This window comes from Falco rusticolus, chromosome 19, assembly GCF_015220075.1.
Source record: "Falco rusticolus isolate bFalRus1 chromosome 19, bFalRus1.pri, whole genome shotgun sequence".
In the NCBI taxonomy this organism is placed as follows: Eukaryota; Metazoa; Chordata; class Aves; order Falconiformes; family Falconidae; genus Falco; species Falco rusticolus.
The window spans coordinates 1,975,012-1,986,859 of record NC_051205.1 but is presented as its reverse complement, the minus strand read 5'-3'; the positions used below and the strand labels follow the sequence as shown (position 1 = coordinate 1,986,859).

The 11,848-nt window shown below is 58.1% G+C and overlaps 2 protein-coding genes across 2 annotated transcripts; both read right to left on the bottom strand.

The window, feature by feature from the left end:
• Nucleotides 1-3,180: 3,180 nt before the first annotated feature.
• On the bottom strand, nucleotides 3,181-8,992 carry LOC119140175 (trichohyalin-like). Its single transcript, XM_037371264.1, has 4 exons — nucleotides 7,729-8,992; nucleotides 7,091-7,685; nucleotides 6,644-6,987; nucleotides 3,181-6,602 (listed from the first exon to the last, which is right to left on the bottom strand). Exons 1-4 carry the CDS (start codon nucleotides 8,990-8,992, stop codon nucleotides 3,181-3,183), a joined length of 5,625 nt encoding a protein of 1,874 aa, XP_037227161.1.
• Nucleotides 8,993-9,391: 399 nt separating this feature from the next.
• On the bottom strand, nucleotides 9,392-11,848 carry LOC119140174 (trichohyalin-like). The gene is made up of 2 exons (XM_037371263.1): nucleotides 11,711-11,848; nucleotides 9,392-11,224 (listed from the first exon to the last, which is right to left on the bottom strand). Exons 1-2 carry the CDS (start codon nucleotides 11,846-11,848, stop codon nucleotides 9,392-9,394), a joined length of 1,971 nt encoding a protein of 656 aa, XP_037227160.1.

The window sequence follows — 11,848 nt, the reverse complement described above, 5'->3', positions numbered from 1 at the left end:
TGACTCAGCCCCTTGGGCTGCGTTGGGCAATGTCAGCTCTAACGGCAGATCTGGACATGCCTGCGGCCCCCAGCTCAGGCACAGGAATGCGCCAGGCCCCTCCTTTAGGCTCTGTCCTTTTCCCTCCGGAGTTTTATTCTTTACAGTTATTTACACTCCCATTTTCTCCTTCCGAGCTCTTTTCCCCTCTTGGTTTTTATGGCTCCCTTCATCTCACCCCCAAGCTCAGCGCTACATTCCCCCCTGGGGCTGCCTTGCTGCTACCCGGAGCATCCTCAGCATTTCCTCTTGCTACCGTGATATTTGGGCTTCCCCAGCTTTTTCTAACGAGGCCGGCAAAGGCAGAGCAGGCACAGGGGAGCGGGCAGCGTGCCCCCCGCCTGCCAGGGCTGCCCACCCCAGGGGCCACTGCTGCCTGGCCCCTTTGACCCTGAGCGCTCCTATCTGCTGAGCTTTGCTGATAACACCTCGTAACCTTCTCGTGGTGTGAAAGCAGGGAAGGCAGCTCCATGGGGTTGGGATGCTGTGCTGGGAGCTGGCTGCAGCCAGGATTTGTTCCCCAGTGGTGCTGGTCAGAGCTCCCTGCTTGGGGCTGGCTGCCTTCATGCTGCTGTGGCGTGAGAGACCCTGGAGAGCTGAAAACAGGGAGACGCAGAGGTGGAGGAGAGACTTGAGGGACACAAAGGGCACTCGGAGAGGTGAGTGATGTGCCCAAATAGCTCAGAGGAGGGTGGGGGCTGCGGGGCTTGGGCTGCTCAGGACCCAGCACATGGGGCTGTGATGCTTGGCCACTTCCCATTCATCAGGAGCTGGGGAAGCTGCTGGGGCGTGTGGTGCTCAGCCGTGGCTGTGCCGCCGTCCTGCGGTTACAGCACTGCTCCCCACCGGCACTGACGCAGAATCACCCGCCCAGGGCCGGATTTCCCAGTGGCTCCCAGCCCTGGGTGGTATGTGTTTCCCCAAAAGTGTTGGGGGGGCCTGGAGCGAAGAGGTTGGGGTAACAGGGGAGGTGGGATGCGCTCTAGGGTCTGGGACAGCTTCCAGGGAGGGGGCTCTTCAGCAAATCCTCCTGGAGACTGACTCGGCATAGAGCAGGAGAATGGGAAACAGCAAATCCAGGGGACAACTGTCCCCAATGTATTTTCCTTTCCTGCCCCAATTTCCTGCCCCCAAACTCCTTTTTTCTTATGTACTGGGGAAAAAGCACTTGCCACCCCTCCCACCCTCTCCCACACTGGAAACGGTTCAGTCCGCGTAAATGAAAAGGATTTTCCAAACCTGGGAACTGAGGTCAGGAAACCTGCTGCCCTTCTCCTTGGATTTTGCAATTCTACCTGCGTTTTGCAAAGTTCTTTTTGTGCATTAAAATAAGCTGGTTGGAGGGGCAGGTGTTGTTCCCCCCCCCTTTGCAAAGGCAGATCCCAGGGGAGTGGTGGCCTGGCCCCATCCTGGCTGCAGCGAGGGATTTCAGGAGGTTTCTGTTTCTTGCTGCTGCTGTCTGTGTGCGTTTGCAGTCAAGGCTTTGGCCCTGTTTGTAGACAGACCATCTGTCCCACCATATGTTTGTCACCAAGACGTGTGACTGTCACGTGCGCGAAGGGGACAGCGTTGAGAGCATTGCCCCGAGTGCATCCGCCTTGCCCCTGGCTGGGACAGACCCTTTGAGTCCCTCTGGCACTTCAAGATATCACAGGATGGTGGCCAGGGCTAGGTGGGTGAGAAGCCCTGGCCCTCCAGGCTGCATCAGGCTGTGGTGGACCTGAGATGCCCTGGTTCCTTCTGGCTAGCCAGTGGGCTCTGGTTGCATTTAAGAGCAAGACACAGATGGTGCTGGGATTGTCTTTGCTTCTCTCTGTCTTCTTGCAGAACCGCAGCCCCATCTGCTGCTGAGGGAATTGGTTCTCTCTTGTTCAAGGGAAAGAAAAGTGAATAAAATCTAGTTTTCTCCAGGGAGGGTCATGGACATCTCAGTCCCCAGCCTCGTGCACCACGGGTGAGATCCAGTGCATTTTCCCTGCTGTGCTGCTGCCCCCCTCCTGCCCCAGGATCCAGGAGTGGTCCCAGGTATGGGGCAGCCCCAGGGGGAAAGGCAGACGGGTCCATGTAGCCAGGAAACGTGCGCCTGGCTGGCTTTGGACTGCTGGCTCTCCCTGGCGTGCTCATCTGCCGTGAAAGCTGGGACGCACGCGCGCATCCCTGTGTGGGGCTCGGACCACAGCATGTGCCAGCTGCGATGGGAGCCCCCGGCACCATGCATGTCAGTAGTGAGGGCCAGAGTTTGAGAGGTATGTGGGCTCCTAGACATGTAGGAAGGAGGATCTGGTGGGCTTTTCAGCAGCCCCTGTCTGGATTAAGTGCCTGGGATTAGGAGGAATGTGTGATCTGAACTGGGACACCCTCCCACCAGGCTGAAGCCCTTGCAGAAATTAGATGCAAGGATGAAGGATTGCGGCAGTCAGTGCAGTCATCAGCTATTTATTCTGATTTTTCATGCAATACATCAGTGTGAAGAAGAAAGAGACCCCCCACCCACCACCATTATCCTGCAGTAACCACAGCATAACTCAACTGCTTCAAAGCTTCTGTGAGGCTGGAGCTGGGATTCTGCTCAGCTGTTCGGAGAGCAGAAAGGTGTAACCAAAAACACTAAGTCTACAAAAGTGGTGGTTTTTCCCCCCCCCCCAGACTCGAGGATTTTCAGGCCCCACAATAAGTATGATTGAGCTACTGGGATTTTAATTTTTTTTTTTTTCATGTTGCACGGTAGAAGCTAACAGGGGAGCCAGTCACAGGGCTAGGGGAGACGTGAGTGCAGTGAGATGCAGAACAGTCACGCCACAGGGTAGAAGGGATGACAGGGACATAAAGGACAGAGAAACCCAAAGAATCCAATTAGAGCAGAGAAGTGACTAAATACTGCATTAAAGTAGATAGACATAACGCAGGGAGGCAGAAGCTGCAGGTCCTGGAGGAGCTCTCTGCCTACCTAGCTGCTGAGGATTTGTTCTGTGGAAAACCCCCAAAGCCACTTGACACCCTCTCAGAGCACCCAGTTAACCCTTTTGTGTTGAATACTTCTGTGCCACCTCACGGTGACACCCTAAGCTGAAAGCAGAGAGCAGAAGTGATCCTCAAAAAGACACCGAGAAGCCCCACCAGCTCCAAGGAGAGGACCTCCCCTTAAAGTGCCGTGGCTTCTTTGCTCCTCTTGCTGTTGTCCTCCTGCCGTGGCTGGCGGCTCTTCTCCGGAGGGGGAAGCTCTGCATCCTCTTGGCAGTGGCTGGCTTCATCTCTCCGGGATGGCTGGGGACGGCTCTCTTTGGTGGCTGGCCAGCCCTGCTTGAGAACCTCCTGTGGCTCTGGAGCCTGCGGCAGAGGTGGGCAGCTCTTCGCCTCCCCATCCTCACGCTCCCTCACCTGGCAGCTGGATTCGGGCTCCCGCGGGACCTGCTCCCTGGCAGCTTTTGATCCATCTCCCTGGGGCTGATGCTTCTTCTCTTCCGTGTCAGGTACCCTAGGGCACTGCCTGTCCCTCCTGTCCTCCTTGGGCTTTGCTCGGCAAGAGTCCCCCTTAACTCCATCCAGCTGAAAGGCAGAAGCCTGGCGAGGCCCTTCCTTCACCCCTTTTCCAGACCTCTCCTGTGGCTCACTGAGATCCCTCGTGTTTTCCCGGCCGCTAGAAGCTGGTTTGCCCTTTTGACACAGTGGTTCAGGGTCCCCTGTTTCTCTTCGGGGTTGTGGCTCTGGATCGTTGTCTCTGTCACAAGGGACTGCCGGTGGCTGGGATGATACGTAGCACTTCTTCATGTAGACGGGCTGCCCCACGTCGTGGGGCTGGTGGCAGACAGTCTCATAGGTGGTGGCTTTGGGATCGTTCAAATTCGGGGTCATGTGGACCAGGTATGCAAGGGTCTGAGGCTCGCAGGGCTGAGGGACGGCACGCACCTCTGGCCGTACGTCGGGCTCATCGGGGATGTAACGGACTCTCACGTCAGTGACAGACGCCTGCTCTCCTGCGGGGCAGAGGTCTCTGTTATCCACTTCCATGGTTTGATAGAGGCTCCTCCCGTGACCTCGTCTATTATCCTCGTTTGCCTCAGAAGCTTCTACCTCATGTAAAAACTGGTGGTTCCTCCCCTCCCGGTCACTGGAGGGCTCACAGAGGGTGCTGTCACATGGCTCATGCTGAAATTCAATTGCCGGGCGGTGGTACAGAATATCCCTCTCCTGTTCGCCTTCCAGAATCTGGAGGCTGCTTCTCCTGCGTGTCTCCCTATGGAAACTCAGGGGATCTTGCGCTTCCCTTTCCCGCGTCTGGCGGCTGCGGCGCTCATAGACATCGATCTCCAGCTCCCGTTGGCGATCAACCCTCCTCTCCCGCAGGGGCTCTTCCCTCTCTCTTCCACGGAAAATCCTCCTCTCCTCCTCTTGGTCTACGCACTCACGGGCACGGTCCCTCCTTTCCAGCACGTCCTCACGTGGCTCCAGTTCGCGGGACTCACGGTGGATCTTCACATCGGCTTCTGCTTCTGCCACCACGGTTTCTCGTGTCCTTTCGTACCTCACTGCCTCAGGCCTCCTCCTTCCATCACCTTCGCGCTCCCGTGTCTCACAGACGCGTCTGTCGCGTGTCTCTCTCTGCTCAGCCGTGGCATCGCGCTCTTCCCTTTCCCGCGTCTGGCGGCTGCGGCGCTCATAGACATCGATCTCCAGCTCCCGTTGGCGATCGACCCTCCTCTCCCGCAGGGGCTCTTCCCCCTCTCTTCCACGGCATATTCTCCTCTCATCCCGTCGGTCTTCCCCCTCACGAAGATATTCCCTCCTTTCTATGTCCTCACGTGGCTCCAGTTCGCGGGACTCACGGTGGATCTTCACATCGGCTTCTGCTTCTGCCACCACGGTTTCTCGTGTCCTTTCGTACCTCACTGCCTCAGGCCTCCTCCTTCCATCGCCTTCGCGCTCCCGTGTCTCACAGACGCGTCTGTCGCGTGTCTCTCTCTGCTCAGCTGTGGCATCGCGCTCTTCCCTTTCCCGCGTCTGGCGGCTGCGGCGCTCATAGACATCGATCTCCAGCTCCCGTTGGCGATCGACCCTCCTCTCCCGCAGGGGCTCTTCCCTCTCTCTTCCACGGAAAATCCTCCTCTCCTCCTCTTGGTCTACGCACTCACGGGCACGGTCCCTCCTTTCCAGCACGTCCTCACGTGGCTCCAGTTCGCGGGACTCACGGTGGATCTTCACATCGGCTTCTGCTTCTGCCACCACGGTTTCTCGTGTCCTTTCGTACCTCACTGCCTCAGGCCTCCTCCTTCCATCGCCTTCGCGCTCCCGTGTCTCACAGACGCGTCTGTCGCGTGTCTCTCTCTGCTCAGCCGTGGCATCGCGCTCTTCCCTTTCCCGCGTCTGGCGGCTGCGGCGCTCATAGACATCGATCTCCAGCTCCCGTTGGCGATCGACCCTCCTCTCCCGCAGGGGCTCTTCCCCCTCTCTTCCACGGCATATTCTCCTCTCATCCCGTCGGTCTTCCCCCTCACGAAGATATTCCCTCCTTTCTATGTCCTCACGTGGCTCCAGTTCGCGGGACTCACGGTGGATCTTCACATCGGCTTCTGCTTCTGCCACCACGGTTTCTCGTGTCCTTTCGTACCTCACTGCCTCAGGCCTCCTCCTTCCATCGCCTTCGCGCTCCCGTGTCTCACAGACGCGTCTGTCGCGTGTCTCTCTCTGCTCAGCCGTGGCATCGCGCTCTTCCCTTTCCCGCGTCTGGCGGCTGCGGCGCTCATAGACATCGATCTCCAGCTCCCGTTGGCGATCGACCCTCCTCTCCCGCAGGGGCTCTTCCCTCTCTCTTCCACGGCATATTCTCCTCTCATCCCGTCGGTCTTCCCCCTCACGAAGATATTCCCTCCTTTCTATGTCCTCACGTGGCTCCAGTTCACGGGACTCACGGTGGATCTTCACATCGGCTTCTGCTTCTGCCACCACGGTTTCTCGTGTCCTTTCGTACCTCACTGCCTCAGGCCTCCTCCTTCCATCGCCTTCGCGCTCCCGTGTCTCACAGACGCGTCTGTCGCGTGTCTCTCTCTGCTCAGCCGTGGCATCGCGCTCTTCCCTTTCCCGCGTCTGGCGGCTGCGGCGCTCATAGACATCGATCTCCAGCTCCCGTTGGCGATCGACCCTCCTCTCCCGCAGGGGCTCTTCCCTCTCTCTTCCACGGAAAATCCTCCTCTCCTCCTCTTGGTCTACGCACTCACGGGCACGGTCCCTCCTTTCCAGCACGTCCTCACGTGGCTCCAGTTCACGGGACTCACGGTGGATCTTCACATCGGCTTCTGCTTCTGCCACCACGGTTTCTCGTGTCCTTTCGTACCTCACTGCCTCAGGCCTCCTCCTTCCATCGCCTTCGCGCTCCCGTGTCTCACAGACGCGTCTGTCGCGTGTCTCTCTCTGCTCAGCCGTGGCATCGCGCTCTTCCCTTTCCCGCGTCTGGCGGCTGCGGCGCTCATAGACATCGATCTCCAGCTCCCGTTGGCGATCGACCCTCCTCTCCCGCAGGGGCTCTTCCCCCTCTCTTCCACGGCATATTCTCCTCTCATCCCGTCGGTCTTCCCCTCACGAAGATATTCCCTCCTTTCTATGTCCTCACGTGGCTCCAGTTCGCGGGACTCACGGTGGATCTTCACATCGGCTTCTGCTTCTGCCACCACGGTTTCTCGTGTCCTTTCGTACCTCACTGCCTCAGGCCTCCTCCTTCCATCGCCTTCGCGCTCCCGTGTCTCACAGACGCGTCTGTCGCGTGTCTCTCTCTGCTCAGCCGTGGCATCGCGCTCTTCCCTTTCCCGCGTCTGGCGGCTGCGGCGCTCATAGACATCGATCTCCAGCTCCCGTTGGCGATCGACCCTCCTCTCCCGCAGGGGCTCTTCCCTCTCTCTTCCACGGAAAATCCTCCTCTCCTCCTCTTGGTCTACGCACTCACGGGCACGGTCCCTCCTTTCCAGCACGTCCTCACGTGGCTCCAGTTCGCGGGACTCACGGTGGATCTTCACATCGGCTTCTGCTTCTGCCACCCACGGTTTCTCGTGTCCTTTCGTACCTCACTGCCTCAGGCCTCCTCCTTCCATCGCCTTCGCGCTCCCGTGTCTCACAGACGCGTCTGTCGCGTGTCTCTCTCTGCTCAGCCGTGGCATCGCGCTCTTCCCTTTCCCGCGTCTGGCGGCTGCGGCGCTCATAGACATCGATCTCCAGCTCCCGTTGGCGATTGACCCTCCTCTCCCGCAGGGGCTCTTCCCTCTCTCTTCCACGGCATATTCTCCTCTCATCCCGTCGGTCTTCCCCCTCACGAAGATATTCCCTCCTTTCTATGTCCTCACGTGGCTCCAGTTCGCGGGACTCACGGTGGATCTTCACATCGGCTTCTGCTTCTGCCACCACGGTTTCTCGTGTCCTTTCGTACCTCACTGCCTCAGGCCTCCTCCTTCCATCGCCTTCGCGCTCCCGTGTCTCACAGACGCGTCTGTCGCGTGTCTCTCTCTGCTCAGCCGTGGCATCGCGCTCTTCCCTTTCCCGCGTCTGGCGGCTGCGGCGCTCATAGACATCGATCTCCAGCTCCCGTTGGCGATCGACCCTCCTCTCCCGCAGGGGCTCTTCCCCCTCTCTTCCACGGCATATTCTCCTCTCATCCCGTCGGTCTTCCCCCTCACGAAGATATTCCCTCCTTTCATATGTCCTCACGTGGCTCCAGTTCGCGGGACTCACGGTGGATCTTCACATCGGCTTCTGCTTCTGCCACCACGGTTTCTCGTGTCCTTTCGTACCTCACTGCCTCAGGCCTCCTCCTTCCATCGCCTTCGCGCTCCCGTGTCTCACAGACGCGTCTGTCGCGTGTCTCTCTCTGCTCAGCCGTGGCATCGCGCTCTTCCCTTTCCCGCGTCTGGCGGCTGCGGCGCTCATAGACATCGATCTCCAGCTCCCGTTGGCGATCGACCCTCCTCTCCCGCAGGGGCTCTTCCCTCTCTCTTCCACGGAAAATCCTCCTCTCCTCCTCTTGGTCTACGCACTCACGGGCACGGTCCCTCCTTTCCAGCACGTCCTCACGTGGCTCCAGTTCACGGGACTCACGGTGGATCTTCACATCGGCTTCTGCTTCTGCCACCACGGTTTCTCGTGTCCTTTCGTACCTCACTGCCTCAGGCCTCCTCCTTCCATCGCCTTCGCGCTCCCGTGTCTCACAGACGCGTCTGTCGCGTGTCTCTCTCTGCTCAGCCGTGGCATCGCGCTCTTCCCTTTCCCGCGTCTGGCGGCTGCGGCGCTCATAGACATCGATCTCCAGCTCCCGTTGGCGATCGACCCTCCTCTCCCACAGGGGCTCTTCCCCCTCTCTTCCACGGCATATTCTCCTCTCATCCCGTCGGTCTTCCCCCTCACGAAGATATTCCCTCCTTTCTATGTCCTCACGTGGCTCCAGTTCGCGGGACTCACGGTGGATCTTCACATTGGCTTCTGCTTCTGCCACCACGGTTTCTCGTGTCCTTTCGTACCTCACTGCCTCAGGCCTCCTCCTTCCATCGCCTTCGCGCTCCCGTGTCTCACAGACGCGTCTGTCGCGTGTCTCTCTCTGCTCAGCCGTGGCATCGCGCTCTTCCCTTTCCCGCGTCTGGCGGCTGCGGCGCTCATAGACATCGATCTCCAGCTCCCGTTGGCGATCGACCCTCCTCTCCCGCAGGGGCTCTTCCCTCTCTCTTCCACGGAAAATCCTCCTCTCCTCCTCTTGGTCTACGCACTCACGGGCACGGTCCCTCCTTTCCAGCACGTCCTCACGTGGCTCCAGTTCGCGGGACTCACGGTGGATCTTCACATCGGCTTCTGCTTCTGCCACCACGGTTTCTCGTGTCCTTTCGTACCTCACTGCCTCAGGCCTCCTCCTTCCATCGCCTTCGCGCTCCCGTGTCTCACAGACGCGTCTGTCGCGTGTCTCTCTCTGCTCAGCCTGTGGCATCGCGCTCTTCCCTTTCCCGCGTCTGGCGGCTGCGGCGCTCATAGACATCGATCTCCAGCTCCCGTTGGCGATCGACCCTCCTCTCCCGCAGGGGCTCTTCCCCCTCTCTTCCACGGCATATTCTCCTCTCAACCCGTCGGTCTTCCCCCTCACGAAGATATTCCCTCCTTTCTATGTCCTCACGTGGCTCCAGTTCGCGGGACTCACGGTGGATCTTCACATCGGCTTCTGCTTCTGCCACCACGGTTTCTCGTGTCCTTTCGTACCTCACTGCCTCAGGCCTCCTCCTTCCATCGCCTTCGCGCTCCCGTGTCTCACAGACTGCGTCTGTCGCGTGTCTCTCTCTGCTCAGCCGTGGCATCGCGCTCTTCCCTTTCCCGCGTCTGGCGGCTGCGGCGCTCATAGACATCGATCTCCAGCTCCCGTTGGCGATCGACCCTCCTCTCCCGCAGGGGCTCTTCCCCTCTCTCTTCCACGGCAAATCCTCCTCTCATCCCGTCGGTCTACGCCCTCACGAAGATATTCCCTCCTTTCTATGTCCTCACGTGGCTCCAGTTCGCGGGACTCACGGTGGATCTTCACATCGGCTTCTGCTTCTGCCACCACGGTTTCTCGTGTCCTTTCGTACCTCACTGCCTCAGGCCTCCTCCTTCCATCGCCTTCGCGCTCCCGTGTCTCACAGATGCGTCTGTCGCGTGTCTCTCTCTGCTCAGCCGTGGCATCGCGCTCTTCCCTTTCCCGCGTCTGGCGGCTGCGGCGCTCATAGACATCGATCTCCAGCTCCCGTTGGCGATCGACCCTCCTCTCCCGCAGGGGCTCTTCCCTCTCTCTTCCACGGCATATTCTCCTCTCATCCCGTCGGTCTTCCCCCTCACGAAGATATTCCCTCCTTTCTATGTCCTCACGTGGCTCCAGTTCGCGGGACTCACGGTGGATCTTCACATCGGCTTCTGCTTCTGCCACCACGGTTTCTCGTGTCCTTTCGTACCTCACTGCCTCAGGCCTCCTCCTTCCATCGCCTTCGCGCTCCCGTGTCTCACAGACGCGTCTGTCGCGTGTCTCTCTCTGCTCAGCCGTGGCATCGCGCTCTTCCCTTTCCCGCGTCTGGCGGCTGCGGCGCTCATAGACATCGATCTCCAGCTCCCGTTGGCGATCGACCCTCCTCTCCCGCAGGGGCTTTTCCCGTCTTATATCGTCTCGTTCTTCCCACTCTTTATCCTGATGCATGTCTTCCTCCTTTTCTGGATATTGTATTTCGTGTTGCTCATTCTTTTCTTTTTCATGGATTTCTCTTTCTGGGTCACACTTGTCATAGTACCTGCGGTCAAATTCTAGCGGTTCCTGTAAGTATGACTGATGTGGGCGTCTTGACTTCAGGCATTCAGGCTGACGTGGCTCGTGGCTGCTGTCAGCAAGTGCTGTTTGTTCCAGCTCACGTAGGTGGTAGCGGGTTCTCTCTTCTGTGAGTAATTCTGGTTTACGTGGCTGATTGTTAGTTTCTCTATCTTCTCCTTGTGGCTGCTGTTGATGTTGATTATATGCTGGTAGTGCTTGCTCATGTGGCTGACGGCTACTCCACCGGTTTGGTAGTGGTTGGGGTTCAGAACTCTGGCTGCGACTCCTCACATCTGCCAGTTGTTCTGGCTGGGGCCCATCTAGATTTTGCCTATTCTTTTCCCGCAGTCCAGGCTCATGTGTTTGCAAGGTGCTACGCTTGCAGGGTTGTACATCTCCTCGTCTGTCTGGCTCTGGTGGCTCACGTCTTCTCTGGCTGTTCCATTGCTCACATGGCTCTTGGCTTCGTTCATCCTTTGCTTGAGGGACTTGCTGCCCCAGCTTGCTGATTCGTTTTGCTTCGTTTCTGCTTTCTGTGTTACGTTGCTGGTGATGCCTGCCCATTTCAGCTTGTGTTTCAAGCTCCTCGACCCTGGTGTCTCCTTGCAGCTCAGGCTCACAGCGGGGATGACGATTACTTTCACGGGTTTGTTGCTCCTCTTCCTCCTGGTGATGCTGATGGCTCCCTCTGTTCTTAATTTCAGGCTCTTGGAGTGACTTGCCACTGGTTGTCAGCTTTGTTCTTTGCCGAAGGTATGGTCCCTTTGGCAGGTACCAGTAGCAGGCTTTAGCCACTCTGAACACCAAAAGCAGGAACTCATTAAAATCTATTTCCCCATCCCCATCCCACTCCAGAAACTGCAGAATCTTGTCAATCGTCTGAGGGTCATGCGGCTTCTGCAGGGAAAACATGCACACAGGGAAACAAAAAAGGGGTTTTAGCCTTCCTGCTCTGTATCAGCGAAATGCAAGGATGGGGACAACTGCAATCTTTTCTCCTTCCATCTCTAACACCTTCACTTTTATAGCTCAGCAACTCCATGTCTTTGTCCTCTGTTTTCCTGGTTGTTCATTGGCTCCAGCTAACCAGCTTTCTCCTCTTTGGGGTACACTGTCTCCCTCTGCTGCTGTATCCTTCCTACCTTTGAGAGAAACCCATACCTCCCTGCAGCTCATTCTCCAGCTCTTGCCCACTTCCTCGTGGCAAAATGGGTTGAAAGAGCTGTCAAAGCAACCAGCGCAAAGGAACACCTCTGCCGCTCCCCTTTGGTGAAAGCCTCCCCATCCCACTGTCATAAGGATCACCCGCCCTCCAGAAGGAGGTTTTGCAGTCCCTGCGCTCCAGTCTGTGCCTCAAGCCCTCCCGCTTGCAGCAGCACTCACAGCGATGACATCTGCAAACTCCCTCTGGATGAACTCTTTCATCTGCCTTCGGCTGAGTTTGGAGTGGTCTCCATCTTCCTTCGTGTGTTGGTGAAAGATGCTGATGATGGTGGAAATGCTGTCTAAGAAGCGAGACAT